At 34.7% G+C, this 23,366-nt stretch overlaps 1 protein-coding gene and 1 long non-coding RNA gene across 2 annotated transcripts; both read left to right on the top strand.

Annotated features, from left to right (window-relative positions):
- Nucleotides 1–13,414: 13,414 nt before the first annotated feature.
- On the top strand, nucleotides 13,415–13,858 carry LOC138347558 (uncharacterized). Its single transcript, XM_069295854.1, has one exon. The coding sequence runs from the start codon at nucleotides 13,415–13,417 to the stop codon at nucleotides 13,856–13,858; it is 444 nt and encodes a 147-aa protein (XP_069151955.1).
- Nucleotides 13,859–22,571: 8,713 nt separating this feature from the next.
- Nucleotides 22,572–23,128, top strand: LOC104646311 (uncharacterized). The gene is made up of 2 exons (XR_740459.4): nucleotides 22,572–22,651; nucleotides 22,844–23,128. It is a non-coding gene; the product is annotated as an uncharacterized lncRNA (long non-coding RNA).
- Nucleotides 23,129–23,366: the final 238 nt, after the last annotated feature.

Genomic DNA, 23,366 nt, shown 5'->3' on the forward strand with positions numbered 1-23,366 from the left:
AAAATTAGGTAATAATAATATTATTTATTTATTTATTTAAAACATTGTGTAACTACCGTGAAATTAAATTGACGGGTCTAATTTATTGATTATTTAAAATTAAATTTTGTTACCGTAATATTAAATGCATCTAAATCTAATTATTAAAATGTGTCTAAATTATTTAATTTATTTATAAGTGATTATTTATTTTTAAATTTTAATATTATTTATTTATTTATTCAAAATGTTTTTCACTACAGTAGCATAACATAAATGGGTCTAGTTGTAATTTTTGACATGTGCCTATTTTATTTTAATAGTTATTGATTATTTAAAAAAAATTAAAATCAAAAATTGTAAAAAATTGTTGTAGTGACATGTATCATTATTATTCTCCTTTTATATATAGATATATTATCTAAGGTTTTTTTTTGAAGAGTGAAGCATCGATGTTGTTGTTCTTGTGAAAGGTTGTTTTACATACTACTCAAACATGATTGTGAAAGATTTTTCTCACAAAAAAAGATTCATAAGGTGAAAGATTTTTCTCACCCTAGCTGAATCAAGAGTGAGAAGCTATTCTAAATGAGCTCTAGCTTGGATTGAGTACTTAATCATGTCTTTTCGTGGATTATAAAGATAAATATTATTAGTGATAGTTTCATGAAATTTATTGTTAGCACGCAGAGGACAAGCGGTGATTACCTATGTGCCATAACTATGTCCCATCATAGGTTTATCTTATATAGAACTTAGCTATTTGTTCCCCTAACTATTTTTTTTCTTACCCTCAAAAGTAAAGTCATCTCTTATCTTTGTTGGATAGTCACTAATTCCATATTATACCTCACATGATCTATCTCGGTTAAACGTAAACTTTCCACAATAATGAACTAAAGTTACTTTGTGAAGTATCTCAAAAGTGTTTTATAAGACTTTTAGCTATATGTTTTTTTACATTTCATTTTATGATTTCTCTTTGTCATTGAATGCCATATAAAAATTTTTTTGCATGATCTCGTAATGTCACGACCCAAAAATCATGAGTCGTGATGGCACCTATATTCCCAACCAATAGGTAAGCCTACCAGCATATTTTAACAAACATAACTAACTAATGGGTGAAAAAAAAGCAACAAGACAAATCTTCAATATTGAATTCCTTATAAGTACGAATGCGGAAAACTGAAAAAAAAATACTACCTAAGAATTGGTGTCATAAGTACAAGAGTTTCTAGAATACGATGCAAGTCTGAAACTAAAATGACAAATCTAACATAAGGGATATCCTGTCTTAATACTGAATAACAGAATAGGTAAGAGATAGAGGGAGGTGTGGGCCACGGAACAACCAAGCAGCTCACCACAACTCCAAGACACTCCAAACTCGGACTAAAACTGCTCCTCGAGATGTGTCCTACTCTGAATCGAATGTGCACCATAAAGAGTGCAACAAGTGTAGTATGAGTACGAAACCACGTGTACTCAGTATGTCTCATTGACCGACAACGAAGAAGTAGTGACGGGAGTTTATATAAGAAAATACATTCTTAAATTATACAAGCATATATATATATACACCTACTATTTTAGTTTTACCAATAAAGAAAAATCAGCATAAAGTACTTTCCAAACACCAAACGAAACATATAATCATCAAGAATGAATGATGTGATGGAATTCAATGCAATAAGATACCATGTAATGATATGTCTCATAATACCCAGTACTCGCTCAACCGTATACGAATGATACTCCTCGGAAATACATCGAGAGTTCATGACCCATGGGGGACTCGCGAGGTCCATATACCGACACAGACGATCTCCACGTGTCTGTGCGGACGATCTCAACGCACCATCATAATATCAAACAATTTCTACACGGACGGTCTCCACGTGCCCAAATTACAATCTTAACATCTCACCATACTCAATCTCATGTCAATGCATTTATACAATATTATTTCAATATAAGGGGATAATGATGCATCTCACTCAATCAATATCAACATAATACATAACCACCTCAATTATCACAATTATACGGGTGTAATAAAGAAAACACAATCACACAAAAAATTCAAGTTAATAATATATCAGCTAATGCCCATATGCGTTGGAAATTCTCAAATTACAATCCGCATTATATAGTAGAAATTTTCCGTTTCATAACGCCGGTACGAGTACCAATGCCCGTCACACCATTGATACGAGACCCCCATCTTTAGCCCTTACCCCTTTGTCTATTTTCATTTTTTTTACATCTTTAATTAGGAAAACATCCTTCAACAAGTCTAAAAGTCTTAGCATACCTTGAATGCGGAAATACGTGCAACGAATCTTCAAGATTTTTTTTGCAATTCCTTTTAGTAATCTTAAAATCGTTCCCAATCAATCAATTATGCAATATTTATAAGTAAACAAATTCGTACATACTCGTATTTTACTATATGTTTTTTTTTCTACACTCAAATCTATATCAAAGTTTGTAAATCCTGGTGTCACTAATATGCCAAGTCTCATATTCTAAGCTTCAAAACTAAGATTAAGTCTTAATTTCCAAAGCATTATCAATGTAATGATATCCAAATACATCTAATATTTAATTACCTATTGCAATATATTAAAACTTCAACTATAGGGTTATAAGCATTGGAAAATTTAAAACTTAAAAACCAAAATCCCATAGCCTGGAACCTTAACAAACAAAATGCACAGAAACTCATTAATGCAATAGTCTTACCTTTTGCCATTAATTAAATTTTCTATTCTTAACCAAAAATTAGTTTTCTACAATCCAACCCATCACAATGATGTTGGCAGTGCATTACAAATCCTTACTACTGACACATCTATAAACTAATTATTAACTCAAGATTATTCCTTTATATATATTTTAAATCTTACTAACAATCCAGTCCAGAATAACCTAGTATTTATATCCCACAAACTTTCACATTGTATCGACAACAAATTTCCATTTGGGTTACTTTATTTTATTTAATCAGACTGTACTTATTTATTAGTCCTAATCGAATAATCAATCAGAATGGTCACTCATGTAGCATTATTAAGTAGAAAATTCAATTTTCTCCCACCTCTAGTATATAAAAAGACCCACTTCCTATGATAACAATTCATACTTTATTTATACACCTAGTAAATTAGTACGTACACCATGGATTTGGGAAATCTAAAGTTATCACCTGATTTGCGGCTTCGTCAATCCGTAGATAGGTTTTCCGCCTATGCTCTTCTTTCATTCCATATGAATAACACGTTCCCTTTTTTTTCTTCTTTAGTTATGACCCATAAAAAAAATTCAATTAGTTTAGTCCACTTTTGCCTGTAGTTAAGTTGTTATAGGTATTAAATGAATTATGGATATGACCCACTAACTATTAACTATATTAATTCTTCACTAATTTTTTTTATCAACTAAATACTCTTCTTCATCGAATATTTCAAAAAGAATACCCCTTTAAATTTTCAAAAGGAGTCAAACTAGTCCTAGTTCTCAAAACGACCTAGCGGGTCGTTACATCATCTACCACTTAAAAAAGCGTTCGTCCTCGAACGGAAAAAGAAAAGAGCTAACCTGAATGCTCAAAAAGATGAGGATATTTACTTCTCATGTCTGACTCTGTCTCCCATGTAGCCTTCTCCACTGGACGATGCTTCCATTGAACCTTTACTGAAGCAATCTCCTTAGACCTTAGCTTCCGAATTTGCCTATCCAAAATGGTGATCGGCTCTTCCTCAAAAGTCAAATTCTGATCAAGTAACACTGAATCCCATTGAATCACATGATCATCACCCTGATGATACTTCTTAAGCATTCAAATATGAAAAACATGATGGACACCTGACAAACCAGGTGGCAAAGCCTACTGATATGCCACCTCACCAATACGTTCAACAATCTCGAAAGGACCAATATACCTTGGGCTCAACTTGCCCTTCTTTACAAACCTCATCACACCCTTCATGGGTGAAACCTTCAATAAAACCCTCTCTCCAACCATAAACTCTAAATCACGAATATTCGATCTGCAAAACTCTTTTGCCTACTCTTAGCCATGAGAAGTCTATCTTGGATCAACTTGACTTTGTCCAAGGACTCCCTCAACAAATCTGTACTCCTTGGTTTAACCTCAAATGCATCAAACCAGCCAATTGGAGATCGACATCTCCTACCATACAGAGCCTCGAATGGTGCCATCTCAATGCTCGAGTGATAACTATTATCATAAGCAAACTCCGCTAAAGGCAAGAACTGATGCCACTAACCACCAAATTCAATCACGCACGCCCACAACATGTCCTCAAGAACCTGAATAGTCCGCTCAGACTGACCATCAGTCTGAGGGTGAAAGGATGTACTAAGATCCACCCGAGTGCCCAACTCTTTCTGTATAGACCGCCAGAAATGAGATGTAAATTGGGTGCCACGATCTGAAATAATAGATATAGGAACCACGTGCAAACGAACTATCTCTTGAATAAAAATCTTGGCTAACTTCTCTGAGTTATAGGTAGTCTGAACTGGTACAAAGTGTGCAGACTTAGTCCCTCGATCCACGATGACCCATATAGCATCAAACATACCCAAGGTACGTGGTAACCCTACCACAAAGTCCATAGCAATGCGCTCCCACTTCCACTCAGGTATGGGCTTCCTCTGAGTCATACCTCCAGGATTTTGATGTTCATACTTCACTTGCTGACAATTCAAACATCGAGATACAAAATCTACTATGTCCCTCTTCATATGACACCACCAATAGTGTTGCTTCAAGTCACGTTACATCTTAGTAGCCCCCGAATTAATAGAGTACCTCTAACTATGAGCCTCTTCCATGATCAATCTAGTCAAATCACCTGTACGAGGAACACATATACCACCCTTAATCCTCAAGACTCTCTCGCTATCATGAATTGTAGCCTTGGCTTCTCCTTTTAAAACCTTGTCCCTAATCTTACATAAATCACCATCATCAAACTGTTGAGCCCGAATCTGCTCCAACAAGGATGACCTATCCTCCATATAAGCCAACACCTTACCAGATTCTGAAATATCAAGTCTCACAAATCTATTGTCCAGGGATTGGACCTCCCTAGCTAAAGGACGTTCTCCAAACTATAACATGGCTAGACTACCCATACTTACCGCCTTCCGACTAGAGGCATCTGCTACAACATTTGCTTTGCCTGGGTGATAAAGAATAGTCATATCGTAGTCTTTGAGCAACTACAACCATCTCCTCTGCCTAAAATTTAGATCCCTCTGATTGAATATATACTGGAGACTACGATGATCCATGAACACCTCACAATGCACACCATAAAGATAATGCCTCCAAATCTTTAATGCAAACACAACAGCTGCCAACTATAAATCATGAATAGGGTAGTTCTTCTCATGAACCTTTAACTGCCTCGAAGCATATGCTATCACCTTTCCCTTCTGCATCAACACAATACCAAGACCAACCCGAGAAGCATCACAACATACGACAAAACCCTCTCCCTCCACGGGTAGGGTCAAAATCGGAGCAGTAGTCAATAAAGTCTTGAGCTTTTGGAAACTAACCTCACATTCGTCAGACCATTGAAAAGTCACCTCCTTCTGTGTCAATCTAGTTAATGGAGACGCAATGGATGAGAAACCCTCAACAAACCGTCGATAATAACCTGCAAGGCCCAAGAAACTCCGAATCTCAATAACTGAAGCAGGTCTGACCCAATCTCTTACCGCCTCAATCTTCTTAGGATCCACCATGATACCCTCCTTGGACACTACATGTCCTAAGAATAGTACCGAACTAAGCCAAAACTCACACTTTAAGAACTTTGCATAAAGCTTCTTCTCCTTTACAATCCCAAGAACAATCCTCAAATGATGCTCGTGTTCCTCCTTAGTGCGTGAGTATATCAATATATCATCTATGAAGACAATAACAAAGGAATCTAAATACGGTCTGAACACTCCATTCATCAAGTCCATAAAAGCTGCTAGGGCATTAGTCAATCCTAAAGACATCACCAAAAACTCATAATGACCATAACGTGTTCGAAAAGCCATCTCAGGGATATCCTCTGCCGTAACCTTCAGCTGATGATAGCCAGATCTTAAGTCAATCTTGGAGAAAATTGAAGCACCCTATAACTGATCAAATAAATCATCAATACGAGGTATCGGATACTTCTTTCTGATGGTTACATTGTTCAACTGCCGATAGTCAATACACATACGCATAGATCCATCTTTCTTCTTCATAAATAAGACTGGAGAACCCCAAGAAGATACACTTGGTCTAATAAAACCTTTGCTCAACAGATCTTGCAACTGCTCTTTCAACTCTTTCAATTCAGCCGGTGCCATACGATAGGGAGGAATGGAAATAGGACAAGTGACTGGTTCCACAATAATACAAAAATCAATATCACGATCTGGTTGAAGACCTGGCAAATCGGTCGGGAATACCTCTGGAAATTCACTCACCACTGGAATAAAATCAAGCATACGAGTCTCAATACTAGTATCTCAAATGTGAGCCAAGTAAGCCAAACATCCTCTCTCTACCAACTGACAAGCCTTAAGGAATGATATCACACCCTTAGAAGGGTGACTAAGAGAACCTCTCCATTCTACTATAGGAATTCCAGGCATAGCTAAAGTAATGGTCTTTGCATGACAATTTAAAATTGCGTGGTAAGAAGATAACCAATCCATACCAAGAATCACATCAAAATCTATCATATCTAAGACCTTTAAATCTGCATGAGTGTCATACCCCATCAAGGTAACAGTACATAATCGATACACCCGATCTACAACCACAGAATCCCTGACAGGAGTAGAGACACGTATCGGCAAATCAAGAGACTCACATAATATATCTAGACAAGGAGAAAAATATGTGGACACATAAGACTAAGTAGAGCCTGGATTGAATAATAAAGTAGCTGATCGATGACAAACCGGAATAATACTTGTGATAACAGCATCTGAAGCCTCAGCCTCTGGCCTACCTGGAAAAGCATAGCAGTGAGAACGACCTCCATCAGATTGCGGAACTCCATGACCACCACCGCGACCAGAAGGAGAACCACCTCTACCTGAATGAGAACCACCTCTACCAGAAGGAGAACCACCTCTACCTGAATGAGAACCACCTCTACCATTCTGTGCACCACCCCTAGCTGGAGGTTGTGCAGCCTTCGAAGTCGAAACCTGAGAACCCTGAGGTAAGCCACCACGTCTGGTCCTAGGGCAGTCTCTCACAAAGTGTCCCATATCACCACACTCAAAAAAAAACCCTACGAGACGCAGGCTGATGAGGGGAACCTGAATGACCAGAATGCCCTCCATGAAATACAGGTCTAGAAGATGAACCCTGCGTAGTATGCACCGAGCTCGAAGAGTTATTCCCAGCGTAACCAGCCTCAGACGGTGGTATAGCAGCATGAATGGGTCTGCTGAACTGAGGGTGATAACCTCTGCCTAAGTAACCCCGACTCCTAGGTGGAGCAACACCATAATTACCTGAATAACGAGTCCTCTTTCCCTCTCGCTGCTCAAATCCCTCACGCCAAATCATCTCCAACTCCTTAGCAACATCTACCACTTTCTAGAATGGAACACCAGAAGCAGTAACCTGAGAAACTCCTAGACGGATCGAAATAATCAGCCCCTTAACAAACCTTTTCACTCTCTCAGCCTCTGTGGGAAGTATCATCGAAGCATGCGTAGCCAAGGCAGGAAATTTACCCTCATACTCTGCAACTGACATACCATTTTGCTGCAAGCCCTCAAACTCGGCCCTCTTGCGCTCCCTTTCACTGCGTGGAACAAATTTGGATAGAAATACCTAAGTAAACTGAGTCCAGGATAGTGGACGGGATCCAGCTGGCCTACTACTAATATAATCCCTCCACCACTGCTTAGCAGAGCCAGTCATCTGAAACGCTGTGTAGTAAACTCCATGAGACTCCACTAATCTAGGATTATGCAACCTCTCATGACAACTAACTATAAATTCATATGCATCCTCAGCTAAGTCACTAGTATAAGTAGGAGGATTCATTAGGCTGAACCTCCCAAACATCTTTTGCTCATCAATAGTCATAGAAGGCCTGTTCACCAAATGTGATGTCATATCTGGAAACTCCATACTATCCAAATGAGGAGCTACAATGGCAGCTGGCTGAGTCCTGGGAGTCTCAGAATCTGGAGCAACTATCGGATCTGAAGTTTGACCTCCAACACGGGTCCGTGAGCCATCAGAAGTGACAGGCAAAGCTCCTGCCTGGGCCATCCCCTCTAGGATTCCTAACATACGAGCCAAGGTGTCTTGAAGCACTGGGGGGACAATAGTACTGGGTGGAGCCTGAGCTGGCCCATCAACCTCGACACGATCCTGCACATCCCCATGAATAACCTCTACATCAAGAGGTACGGTCCTATCACGACCCTGGGTAGATATTGGTACTTGACCATCCACAGGTGCTGCAATACGGCCCCTACCCCGACCTCGAGCTCGTTCCCTACCTCTACCTCGAATAGTGTTCCCAGAAGCAGGCGCATGAATAGGATCCAGACCACCACTTGCCGATGTACGATTCCTCGCCATCTGAGAGAATGAGATATCAAGATAAGAATTTCTACAAGGTCTACTATGCACGATAATGAATAAAAGAATAGAATATTTCCTAAATTTCCTAAAGCCTCTCAAAGATAGGTATGGACGTCTACATACCAATCCGCAAGACTCTACTAGACATTGCTCTTGTACTCTTGAAATCGATGAACCTAGGGCTCTGATACCAAATTTGTCACGACCCAAAAATCATGAGTCGTGATGGCACCTATATTACCAACCAATAGGTAAGTCAACCAACATATTTTAACAAACTTAACAAACTAATGAGAAAAAAAAAAAACAAGCCAAATCTTCAATATTGAATTCCTTATAAGTACGAATGCGGAAAACTGAAAAAAAAAACAACAAGCCAAATCTTCAATATTGAATTCCTTATAAGTACGAATGCGGAAAACTGAAAAAAAATACTACCCAAGAATTGGTGTCATAAGTACAACAGCTTCTACAATACGATGCAAGTCTGAAACTAAAATAACAAATCTAACATAAGGCATATCCTGTCTTAATACTGAATAACAGAATACGTAAGAGATAGAGGGAGGTGTGGGCCACGGAACAACCAAGAAGCTCACCACAACTCCAAGACACTCCAAACTCGGACTCAAACTGCTCTTCGAGATGTGCTCCTACTCGGAATGTAATCTGCACCATAAAGAGTGCAACAAGTGTAGTATGAGTACGAAACCACGTGTACTCAGTATGTCTCATTGACCGACAACGAAGAAGTAGTGCCCGGAGTTTATGTAAGAAAATACATTCTTAAATTATACAAGCATATATATATATATATACACCTACTATTTTAGTTTTACCAATAAAGGAAAATCAGCATAAAGTACTTTCCAAACACCAAACGAAACATATAATCATCAAGAAGGAATGATGTGATGGAATGCAATGCAATATGATACCATGTAATGATATGTCTCATAATACCCAGTACTCGCTAAACTGTATACACATGATACTCCTCGGAAATACATCGAGAGTTCATGACCCATGGGGAACTCGCGAGGTCCATATTTCGACACGGACGATCTCCACTTGTCTGTGCGGACGATCTCAACGCACCATCATAATATCAAAAAATTTCCGCACGGACGGTCTCCACGTGCCCAGATTACAATCTTAACATCTAACCATACTCAATCTCATGTTAATGCATGTATACAATATTATTTCAATATAAGGGGATAATGATGCATCTCACTCAATCAATATGAACATAATAGTAACCACCGCAATTGTCACAGTTATACGGGTGTTATAAAGAAAACACAATCACACAAAAATTTCAAGTTAATAATATATCAGCTAATGCCCATATGCTTTGGAAATTCTCAAATTATAATCCGTATTATATAATAGGAATTTTCCGTTTCATAACAATGGTAGTCGTACCAATGCCCGTCACACCATTGATACGAGACCCCCATCTTTCGCCCTTACCCCTTTGTCTATTTTAATTTTTTTACATCTTTAAGTAGGAAAACATCCTTCAACAAGTCTAAAAGTCTTAACATACCTTGAATGCGAATGCGTGCAATGAATCTTCAAGATTTTTTTTGCAATTCCTTTTAGTAAGCTTGAAATCGTTCCCAATCTATCAATTATGCAATATTTATAAGTAAACAAATCCGTACATACCCGTATTTTACTGTATGTTTTTATTTCTGCACTCAAATCTATATCAAAGTTTGTAAATCGTGGTGTCACTAATATGCCAAGTCTCATATTCTAAGCTTCAAAACTAAGATTAAGTCTTAATTTCCAAAGCATTGTAAATGTAATGATATCCAAATACATCTAATATTTAATTACCTATTGCAATATATTAAAACTTCAACTATAGGGAAATAAGCATTGGAAAATTAAAACTTTAAAACCAAAATCCCATAGCATGGAACCTTAACAAACAAAATGCACAGGAACCCATTAATGCAATAGTGTTACCTTTTACCAATAATTAAATTTTCTATTCTTAACCAAAAATTAATTTTTCACAATCCAACCCATCACAATGATATTGGCAGTGCATTACAAATCCTTACTACTCACACATCTATAAACTAATTATTAACTCAAGATTATTCCTTTATATATATTTTCAAGCTTACTAACAATACAATCCAGAATAACCTAGAATTTATATCCCACAAACTTTCACATTGTATCGGCAACAAATTTCCATTTGGGTTACTTTATTTTATTTAATCAGACTGTACTTATTTATTAGTCCTAATCGAATAATCAATCAGAATGGTCACTCATGTAGCATTTTTAAGTAGAAAATTCAATTTTCTCCCACCTCCAATATATAAAAAGACCCACTTCCTATGAGAACAATGCCTACTTTTTTTATACTCCTAGTAAATTAGTACTTACTCCATGGATTTGGGAAATCTAAAGTTCTCACCTGATTTGCGGCTGCGTCAATGCGTAGATAGGTTTTCCGCCTATGCTCTTCTTTCATTCCATACGAATAACACGTTCCCTTTTTTTTCTTCTTTAGTTATGACCCCTAAAAAAATTCAATTAGTTTAGTCCACCTTTGCCTATAGTTAAGTGGTTATAGGTATTAAATGAATTATGGATATGACCCACTAACTAATAACTATATTAATTCTTCACTAATTTTTTTTATCAACTAAATACTCTTATTCTTTGAATTGTTCAAAAAAATACCCTTTAAATTTTCAAAAGGAGTCAAAGTAGTCCTAGTTCTCAAAACGACCTAGCGGGTCGTTACACGTAATTCTTGTGCATTCCTATCATAGTTGGTACATGTAATGCACTAATTCATATTTGTGCCTATATTATTTTATTGATAGTGTTCGACACTCCTATTTCTCATATTCATGACTGGTTGATTTGTTTGAGCCTTTGAAGTTTGGTAAGTTGTCATGATCCGCAAGAGCTAAGGTTCTTTTATTGCTTTTACTGATTTCCATTTTCAGATTTTGTATATGATATTTGTTTTAAATCTAAATAACTTTCCTTATAATGTAATTGATGATTTTAAGATCATTTTTTGGTTTCCCGCTTTGCTGCAACTCTTTTATATGAAATACTATCATTTAAACTCTTTAGTTCTATTATCTAGCATCATATGATATATGCCAAGTGATTTATATATAGACTCTCGGTGTTCTATTAGTCATGTTACACCTAGGGTTTAAATTGGATTGTGATAGATTGACTTACTTATTGGAGAAATACTGTAGATTTCATCATGACCTATATTTTTATTACTAATAGTTGTTCCACATTTGTCTAGCTATACTAAATTACATGCTACAATATTATATTGGCTTATGTCATACGAGACCTCTTAAAGTTATCTGCATACTTCACTTAGATACCTCCACAAGGAGTAATACCTATTGAATACCTCTACCTTTTCGAATCTGAACATTTAAACAATTTATGCAGATGTGACATAAAAAATGTAATTCACATCTTACTGAGCGTGAAATCAAATATTTTAACATTATCCCTTTCTTCCTTATCAATTTTTCTTTATATTTTTACTTATTTTTGTTTTTTAAAAAATAACAATATTTTTCTTTATCCTCTGTTCCAAAACCACACACCTGTTGTAACCACCTCTTCAGTACAATCCATCACATCCCCCCCCCCCGTTTGGACGTAGGAGAGAACAAATAAAATAGTTTTGATGATTGATAAAGTGAAGGCATGGTGTCGTATGTGTACAATTATGAGAGACTGCGGAAAAGAATAAAAAATATTGGGGCAAAGAAGAAAAAGTGCAGAATTGTAAAGAAGGAAAAGAAGGAAACAAATATGAAAATAAATAAAGAAGAAAAGAAATAAAAAGTAGCAATTCAAGTTAAAGAAGGAAAGAAATAAAGAAGTTACAATTCAAGTCAAAGAAGGAAAAAAGTAAATATAGACTAGTTCAATAAGGAAAAAGATTTGTAATAACTTTCCTTGTATAAGTTGAAGACAAATCAAATCTATAAAAGGATCAAAAAGTTGAAGGAAAAAAGCATCTTTGCAATCACAAAAATCAAGAGAATTTGTCCAACAAAGCCAGAACGATAGGTATTGCATATTCACAAAATATATAATTTTGAGAGCAGTATTTTCTGGAGAAAAAATTCAGGCCATCGTCCAAGAAACGCAAGGACTAGGTTCACCTTCATCACAGCAACATAAGGACCAGGTTCACGAAACTTGTTTCACTTAGAACTATTAGATATTAAAGTCTGATCAATTAAAGTCTAGGGTTATTTGTCTTTGTTGATTTGTTCTAGATTTATTATTGAGTAATAATAATTCCTAGATTTGTAACAAGAAATGGGTTCGACTTCTTGGGAGTTGAGTCTTGAGAGAATTGTAACAAGAAGTGGGTTTGACTTCTTGGGAGAGAGGTTATGAGAATTGTAAACAAGAAGGTTTGACTTCATGGGTGGTTAGGGTTAAGAAGAGTTTAGAGCTTTTGTAAACAAGAAGCAAGTTTGTATTCTTGTTGAGTGGAGAGTTTTCGATTATAGTTAATCGAAAGGGTAAAAGTTTAGAGTTAGATTCATTGATTAACTGTGTTTTAAATCTTGAATTAATATAAAACTTTGGTATGATTTTTCCCTTCCTTAAGTTAAGAAGATTTCCACGATAAATCATTGTTTTTTTTGTATTACGACAACATTACAAGAACCTGATTCTTGTTCTAGGGATAAGGTTTCTTCAATTGGTATTAGAGCGTATCATTTCATTAAAAGACTAACATCTTGAAAAGGATCAATGGCTGCACCACCTACACCACAAGAAAGAGCTTCTCAAACTCGACCATCGCTGTTTAATGGAAAGTATTATGGATGGTGGAAGAATTGCATGATGGATCATTTACTAGGAGAAAATCCAGACCTATGGGTAGTCATGTTTGACGGTCCAACCATACCCATGAAGAATGGAATTGATGGAACCACTCAAGTACCAAAAGATAGGAAAGAATGGAATGCTGCAGATAAACTTGCAATTCAGAACAATGCTAAAGCAAAAAAGATCTTGATATGCGGAATAGGTCCAGATGAATACAATCGAATATCATCATGTCAAGATGCAAAATCAATATGGAAAATACTGCAAACTTCTCATGAAGGAACAACTCAGGTAAAGAAGTCTAAAATTTATGACTTGAACAGACAATACGAACTGTTTGGAATGGCAGAAAGTGAAACAATCTAAGAGATGCACACCAGGTTCATTGCTATCATTAATGAAATATACTCACTAGGTGAAATAATTCCCAATGGTAAGGCAATAAGAAAACTTTTGAGTGTTCTTCCAGAATATAGGAAAGCAAAGTAGAAGCCATTACTGAAGCCCGTGATCTATATAAGTTATCGATGGATGAATTCATTTGAAACCTCATGCCCTATGAACTCAAGAAAAAACATGAAAAGGAAATTGGAGGCAAAAGAAAAGAGAAGAACCTTCTTGTTAAAGGCACAACACCAGAATATTTTGAGGACAAAAACATTGCGTTAATGACCAAAAGGTTGTCAAGAATGTTAAAAAAGGGACAAGTATTCCACGGAAGAAACTCTAAAAAAATCATTGAGAATCCAATAGATCAAGTATGTCACAAGTGTGGAAGTTTGGATCACTTTGTCAAGTTTTGTCCATTAAAAGCTCTAGAGAAAAAGAGGAATAATTTGGAAAAAGAGAAAGAAATCAAGAATGATAAGTACATTCCCACAAACAGAAGAATGACCAATAAAGAAGCGGATCTTTCAAAGAAAAAAGCCTTTGCCGCTATGGGAGATTTATCAGAAGAAGAATTTGAGGATGGAAGGTTCGAAAATCAGTCACTACTTGCAATAGAACAATCGAATAGATATGATTTTCTTGCACTCATTGCTGAAACAGATTCTGAAGATGATGAAGAAGATAACAAACAAAGCAATGTAAGTTTTCTTCACATCAAAGTAAATATTGAATCATATTCTAAAAAGGAACTAGAGTCCTTATTGAGTACTCTTATAGATGCATATCAGTCAATCAATTCTAAAAGAGAACAAATGATGGAAAACAATGCATCTTTAAGAGATGTCAATGACAATCTTGAGAAACACAATCACTTTCTTCAAAATAAATTAAAAGAATAGATCAAAATCTCAGAGTTAAGTCACAAGGACAAAAATTCTGCTAGTGAACTTCAATTAGCTCTAGAAGAAAGGCAAACCACTAGTCGAAGTGGGATAGGTTTTAAAAAAACTGAATAATCTTGTGTCACACACTATTCACATGTTTAAAAGTATATGCACTCATTGTGGAAACTCAGGTCATTTAAAGAATCAATGTAAAGTTCTATTTAAAGCATTTTAAAAAAAATGTTAAGTTCACGAAAAAGGAAAAGATTGATACGTCTAAGAACGTGGTTCCAAATAAAAATGCTCCAAATAAAAGGTTTTCTTATTTTTCTTTATGGGATAGAAGAAATATTATTCATCCTTTTACTCTCATATAGGGGCCCAAGCTAATCTGTATTCCCAAGACTAATCTTTGACTAGAGTTTCAGGTGAAGGTGAGAGGGAAAAGGCCAACTTGGTACATAAATAGTGCCATGCTCCAAACAGGTGCTAAAAATGGTAGAAAATTTCCTCTCTCTCTTTGATTTTGAAATAGGCAGTTTATTCCATGAAAAGGATGAAAAAAATGAGAAAGACAAGATAAAGAAGAATTTGAAGAAAGTGACATGATATCAAACATCTTTGATGATGAAAATTTAGGGAACACTGCATATGAACCAGGTTCACATCTTATAATCATGGATGCACTTGCAACATGAATTACTACTAATTTATAGTTCTGGAGATTGGGTGAATAATAGAGCAACCGGGACAGTATGAGTATGGTATACCTTTAGGGGGAACTTCGTTGTGTGAACATGGTCCTTGTTATTCATTGAAAGATATTGAAAATTTACAAGGGTTGGTTCTTTGTGAATTAGCTTGAGATTCATTTGATCTGGGAGAATATGATGATGCAACATTCTCGTGAATGCCTTGAATATGAAGAACTTGAGAAAAATCAGTCAAAGCATGGTCTTATCGAAAAAAGTTGATGCGTTATCATCATATCCTTTAATAATTGACTAATAAACGAATAATCTTACGCTTGAGTAATTATACAATGAATATCTGTTAACTCAACCTCGTACTGTAACAGGTACACACTAAAATCACATCTCTAACAAGGTTTAGAAAGTCTACGGATGTTATCTCTACTCTTTTCTAACAACATTAAGTAAATCATGGAGAAACACACACAGAAAAAAGGGGGAACCTTGTCTCTCTGTAATACTCAGGTATGTACCATCCTTTTTCAATGCATTAATTTCTTGTGTTTGGGTCAAACATAAGCACTAATGAACCTGGTCGAACATTAAAAATTCAACTTTCTTAAAGATCACCAAGAACCCTCTTTGACAATAAGCATCGTTCAATGTCAAACTGCTCTAATGATGAAAATCTCAGTATTGAAGTCACTCATGCTTTAATTTAGGCGAAATCATTCTTTACCACCCACATCTGAACCAGGTTCACAAATTCAAAATTGATATTTCATGCATTCCAAGTGTATAACATGTCTATCTCTCAGGGGGAACAATTCTCACAGAAATAAATTGCTGCTTGCTTTCATTATTGATAAACACATCTCTTTGTGCACCAAATGTGATGAATCTCTTACTGGTAGTTGGTACTCCTTCAAAGTTGTCATCAAGAAAAAGGCTAATAAAAAAATTCATTGAGGAATGAAAAATTGATGATGTACCTCATGTTTCTCTTGATGAAATTTAACATTCTAAGAAAGATGATCAGAACGATGGAGCTGGTGCACAATGAGCATACTGAATTTTTTTTATCAATGGCAGTTAACATCCCTTTCTTCCTCACTTTAGTAATCTTTGTCCCAATCCTCATCCTCAAATTTTAGACTCTTTGACTCTTTAATGTGCTTATGTCTATCTCATACTCATGATATCATATGTTTTTTATTAAGGGCATAAACTAGTACATATTTGTTTATTTCGTTTCTCATTGAAGATATTAATTGTGTATGAGTTTGAGATGACTAATATCCTCAGATTAACTAACCGTTTTGTTAGAAGAAGTGCACTTGAAAGTGTTGCCCAAGTGGCTATGAGTTAAAAATGATATTACACTCATTGAATGTTATTCGGGTTCATTGGTTATTGATTTTCAATGATGCCAAAAGGGGGAAATTATATAATGTTGATAAACATATGCATAGTTTGTCATCATCTAAAAGGGGGAAATTGTTGGGGAATGAGAAAATATGAAGTTTGTAGTTTGGTGAATGAGAAAACATGAAGTTTGTAGTTTTGGTGGATAAGAAAGAGTTATAGTTTTGATGTCTAACAAATAGTCTTGATGTGTAATAAATCATTGGTTATCATCATCAAAAAGGGGGAAGATATTGGGAAGTAGAAGAGAGCAAATAAAATAGTTTTGATGATTGATAAAGTGAAGGCATCGTGTCGTATGTGTACAATTATGAGAGATTGCGTCATAGAAGAAATAGTATTGGGGAAAGAAGAAAAAGTGTAGAATTGTAAAGAAGGAAACAAATATGAAAATAAATAAAGAAGGAAAAAAATAAAAAGTAGCAATTCAAGTCAAAGAAGGAAAGAAATAAAGAAGTTACAATTCAAGTCAAAGAAGGAAAAAAGTTAATATAAACAAGTTCAAGAAGGAAAATGATTTGTTATTCCTTTCTTTGTAGAAGTTGAAGGCAAATCAAATCTATAAAAGGATCAAGAAGTTGAAGGAAAAAAGCGTCTTTGCAATCACAAAAATCGACAGAATTTTTTCAGCAAAACCAGAACGATAGATATTGCATATTCACAAAATATATAATCTTGAGTAGCAGTAATTTATGGAGAAACGCAGACCATCATCACGGAAACGCAAGGACCAAGTTCACCTTCATCATAGCAACATAAGCACAAGGTTCACGAAACCTGTTCCACTCAGAACTATTGATCAATTAAAGTCTAGGGCTATTAATCTTTGTTGATTTGTTCTACATTTATTATTGAGTTGTAATAATTCCTAGATTTGTAACAAGAAGTGGGTTTGACTTCTTGGGAGTTGAGTCTTGAGAGAATTGTAACAAGAAGTGGGTTTGACTTCTTAGGTGGTAAGAGTTAAGAAGTGTTGAGAACTTTTGTAAACAAGATGCGAGTTCGAATTCTTGGTTAGTGGAGAATTTTCGATTATAGTTAATCGAAAAGGGTAAAAGTTTAGAGTTAGATTCATTGATTAACTGAGTTGTAAATTTTGAATTAATATAAAATTCAATGTGGTTTTTCCCTTCCTCAAGCTCGGAAGGTTTCCACGATAAATCTTTGTTTTATTGTGTTACGACAAAATTACAAGAATCTGGTTCTTGTTTTGTAACGACCTGTTTAGTCGTTTTGAGCAGCAGATTTTATTTCTAGAAAAACAGGATGAGGCAACGTACCCCACGATGGACCGTCATGGGCACGACGGACCGTCGCAGGGTCTCGTTTTAAAACACTTAGAAAATCTGAAATTGGGTACTTAAAATTGACTCTCTGAACTTCGTAACGGAATGGCAGGACGGACCGTCACAGGTGTGACGGACCGTCATAGACCCTTCTGAGAAATTGAGTCTCTGAACTCTGTGACGGAGTAGCAGGACGGACCGTCGCAGGCGCGACGGGCCGTCACAGGCTGCGTAAATCCTAGTCTGAGTCGAAATTCCTCAATTGTTTTAAGGGACGTTTTTGACTATTCCTGCTTTAATTATATAGTTAGTGGGTTAATATTAATAAGTCTAATTACTTGGGGGTTAAAAGAGGTAACCTTAAATTAATTAGTGGATTATTATTGCCATCTTTTATTCTTAATTATATGCTAATTAGGGTAAAAGAAAGAGGGTTTTTAATAAAGAAAATAGAAAGAACAAGAGAAAGAGAGAGAAAGTCGAACGAGAAAGAGGAGAAACGAAGAGAAACAAAGCTTGGGGAATTGCTTGCTTGATCACTAATCTTCGGTGGAGGTAGGTTATGGTTTCTCTTAGGATATTCGTAGTAAACTCTTAATAGCGAATGATATGTATTGATAATATTGTAAACCCTGCTATGTGCTTAATTGTATGCTTGCATGAATGTAATTATATAATTGTGATTATATAAGCATGATGAAGTTATTGAATCCCAAATCTTGCAAAACCCTAATCTCTTTGTTAATGATGAGGCCTTGGTATAAAAGAAGGCGTGATGAACTAAAATAATGAGATTGATGATGCCTTGGTAAGAAAGAAGGCTTGATGAATTGATAGAAGGAGATTAGGGGATCGGGTTTCACGAACCGACACGTAGATTTAGGGGATCGGGTGTCACGAACCGACACGTAGATTTAGGGGATCGGGTGTCACGAACCGACACGTAGAGTTAGGGGATCGGGTGTCACGAACCGACACGTAGATTTAGGGGATCGAGTGTCACAAACTGACACGTAGATTTAGGGGATCGGGTGTCATGAACCGACACGTAGATTTAGGGGATCGGAGTGTCACGTTTGACACATAGTAGTAGGGGATCGGAGTGTCATGTACCGACACAAAAGGATTAATGAATATGAGGGAGCGGAGTGTCACGTACCGACACAAGAGAAATAAAGATAATGAATCTTGTAAGATGTTAATATACTCAATCTAATGAACATAATTCCCAAATGAGTATGGTATTGAGGCTTGAGTCCTCATGTGTGAACTTGACGGTAATTGTTAATGATATAGTACTTGTTGTTGCTACATGTGGAGTATCATAGTTGATTTTATGATATTACTTGGTATATATTGATTCCTGTTTTTAGTTGGCCGATGATATATACTCAGTACCCGTTTTTTGTTCTGACCCCTACTTTTATGTTTTCTTCTTGTTTATTTGTGGAGTACCCGTTTTTTGTTCTGACCCCTACTTTTATGTTTTCTTCTTGTTTATTTGTGGAGTGCAGGAAACGTGCCGTCATCTTCGACTCAACAGTAACTCTAGCCAGTCTTCATTACTCTAGATATCAGGGTGAGCTAATGCTTCTAGCTTGGACTGGATCTTCCTCTTCATGTCTTGATGCCTTGAAGTTCCGGCATGGACTAGCTTTTATGTATTTTTAGCTTCTTAGAAACTCTTACATTTAGTAATTTGAAGTAGATGTTCTTGTGGTGATGACTTCCAGATTTTGGGAAATAATAGTTATTGAATTGTTTTTTATTAATGAGTTTAAGTCTTCCGCATTACTTTATGTTGATATTACATTGAAATGTTAAGGTTTAGATTGGTTGGTTCGCTCAAATAGGAGGGTAAGTGTGGGTGCCAGTCGCGGCCCGGTTTTGGGTCGTGACATGTTCTAGGGGTAATGTTTCTTCACCCCCACCCCCCTACACAAGTTATCTTCTTTTTTGTATTTTTTTTAAAAACTTGTTATCATCGTCGACTTCCGTCTTCCTTTTTCCAGAAAAAAAGATGGAGAACACCATTTCGTTGTTTGATTAAATGGACGTTTTTATGTCTCTTCTTTGTAAAAAAAAATTGAGATCGTCTAAATAAATTATACAGATAACTTTAAGGGGTCAAAGATGACTTAAACATTTTATTTTCATATGAAAGTAAATATAAGTGAAATCTATCTAGATACCCTTAATTAAAAAAAATTTATGATGTTTGTAACTTACTTCTTTTATAATTATTATCTTGGAAACTAAACCATTTTATTTACATTCTGATTAATTATTTTTTCATAGCATATCATATAAGATTGATGAAAGCTATTACGAAATACAGAAGAACTGGAGACAGGGCGAGGAAAGATGAAAGCTCTGACGAAAGTCTAGATAGGCCTAGCTGCTACTTTTAGAATATTCCCTAAGAAAAAAGAGGAAAAGGAGAAGATAGTACCTATTACTAGACAAAGCTATCAACATTCATCAGGAGAGAGGGTGCGAAACACTTCTATTACCTAGAACTAGACAAAGCTATCAAGATTCATCGGGAGATAGGGTGTGAAACACTTACTGTAGAAGACTAAGTCGATGAGGATGAGGAGTAGACAACTTTTGGGATATTGCAGAGAATAAGTATAGCTATAATAATATTGGACTGGTTATCCAAATTGATTAGAATCGGCTTTGCCCGATCGTATATTTGAATTTGATGAGGTTCAATCGTGCAATGAGTAAAATCTTAATAATATTATCTTATAGACGATTCGTTGTGTATTTTTCTTGTCATCTAACAATATATGTTTTGCACGTGTATTATACGTGCAACTATTTATATATTATATGAACATGTAAAGAGAACGACTGCATTTTATTTTTTAGAACTAATCTTTGTATATTAATTTTTATTTTATAAGTCATAACATAATATATGACGTTATTGTTGTTTGTTCTCATATTTAACTTCTCAATTCACTGTATACATAAATCAGAGATAGTTATATGATTGTCATAGTTAACTGATAAAGGTTTTATTATATTTTTTTTCCGAAAAAATAAAAATAAAAATTAAAGAATATTTTATGTTTGTGAAATCATATAAATCACATGTTTACCTTACACCCAACAAAGATGTAGTTTATATACATGTAAAAGTTTTTCAATTTGGAAAAACAACAATCTCATGTTATGACATATATGAGGTCAGTGTAATAACATGAAAAATTATTGATAAAAAGCTAATACAAAAAAAGATGAAAGATAGAAATAATTAATGTACTAACTAGAGTTCATAATTTTCTTACTAAAAAATTTTAAATAGTGTGAATAAAATTTGTAATAATTAGAAATAATTAAGAGAATTTATAATGTTATAACTAAATGATAAATGTGCAATACATGTATTTCTAACAAATACAAGAAAAAGAGTAGGAGATTAAAAAAATTGTGGCTGAAAAATGAGAAAAGCCCCATTATTTATAGTCAACAAAGGGTAGTATGAACAAGTGTTATTTTGTGTCTTATCTTAAAAAAATCACGACTTTACCGAAAAGTCCACAACCCTTTCGAAAAATCATAACAAATTGAAAAAGTCACAACTCTTTGAAAAAGTCATAACTCACTGAAAAGTCACAACCCTTTGAAAATATAACAACTTATCGGAAAAGTCACAACTGATCGAAAGAGTGACCTTTTTAAGAAGTCACAACCCTTTGGAGAAGTTACAACTTGTTAAAAAAATCACAACTTAGCGAAAAATCACAACTCTTTAAAAAAGTCATAATTTATCGAAAAAGTCACAACTCATCAAAAAAGTCAAAAACTACGTTAGGAATATTATAGAAATTTAACATTCAAGTTAGAAGTTCATGCTTTTGGTGTAATATAGATATAGATAAATACAAATATAGATATAATTAATTAGTGATTAGTGATTATTGATTATTTAAAATTTAAAATTATGTCATTAAAATATCTTTTTTTTAATTTAACATAATGTGTAACTATAGTGGAATTAAATAATTAGGTCTAATTTATTGATTATTCAAAATTAAATTCAGTTACCACGGAATGAAATGGATCTAAATGTAAGTATTGATATGTGTGTAGATTTATTTACTTAATTAGTTATTAGTGATTATTGAATTTTTCAAATTTTAAGATTATTTAATAATAATAATAATAATAATTTATTTTTAGTTATTTAAAATATAGTGTCTCTACCGTAGAATTACATAAATGGTCTAGGTAAAAAAAATTTATGATTTTTGTAACTTACTTCTTTTTCATTTATTATCTTTGACACTAAAACAATTTTATTTACTTTCAAATCAATTCTTTTGTCATAGCATAATACATTTGGTCCTATATATAGTTCACAACACTTTACTCCTACCATCAAAACATTCACAGGTTCAATTTGATTAGGAATCATGAAGAACCTTTCAAGCCTAGCTATCTATTTATTTGTCCTTCTCATTGTTCTCTGTAAGTGGTATTTTTTATTTATTTAGTTTCTTTCCTTTATGGGAATCTTATACTTGGCATACCTTAATCTTATAATAAAGTTGTATATGCATATAAAGAACACATACTAATTTTACATTCTTTGAATAATTGCTCAATATTGCTTCTCATAATATTTTATTTTTCTATTTTTTGTATGTATAACAAATTAAGGCACCAAGACAAGAGGAGTCCATCTTGAAGCTTCAAAAGAATGTAATTATCCACTTCCAGGAGCTGTCAAACCTTGTGATCCAGAAAAATGCAATACCCAATGTTTTGACAAGTACCAAGGTAAGCCTGATCCTCCTGGTATTACAGGAACATTTCTTGGAGGAACTTGTTTCGGTGACGATTGTAATTGCACCTTTTATTGTTAAGATGTACTATCCTTGATCTATGTTCAAAAGTCATCTTACTTAATACTTGTAGAGAGAATCAACTAATAATTCTTCTTTATTACTATGAAATTATCACGTTTTCATTACTTTTGAATTAGAAAAGTTGAATCGTTTGGGTACAAAATATATTCTCTTAAAGTTTTTTTTTTTTTAAAAATCACATGGAGTCTGAAAAATTTACGAAAAGAAAAGGTTAACCCTGAAAATGTTATTTGATCACAATAGTTGATATATTAAAAGTAAGATAATCAAATTTATTGTAAAAACAAGATCATATATGATGGTGCTATTATATA

This window comes from Solanum lycopersicum, chromosome 3 (assembly GCF_036512215.1).
Source record: "Solanum lycopersicum chromosome 3, SLM_r2.1".
Lineage (NCBI taxonomy): Eukaryota > Viridiplantae > Streptophyta > Magnoliopsida > Solanales > Solanaceae > Solanum > Solanum lycopersicum.

Bases quoted from the DNA above. Each gene is read 5' to 3' on its own strand.
- LOC138347558 (XM_069295854.1), top strand. From the start codon at position 13,415: ATGGCTGCACCACCTACACCACAAGAAAGAGCTTCTCAAACTCGACCA.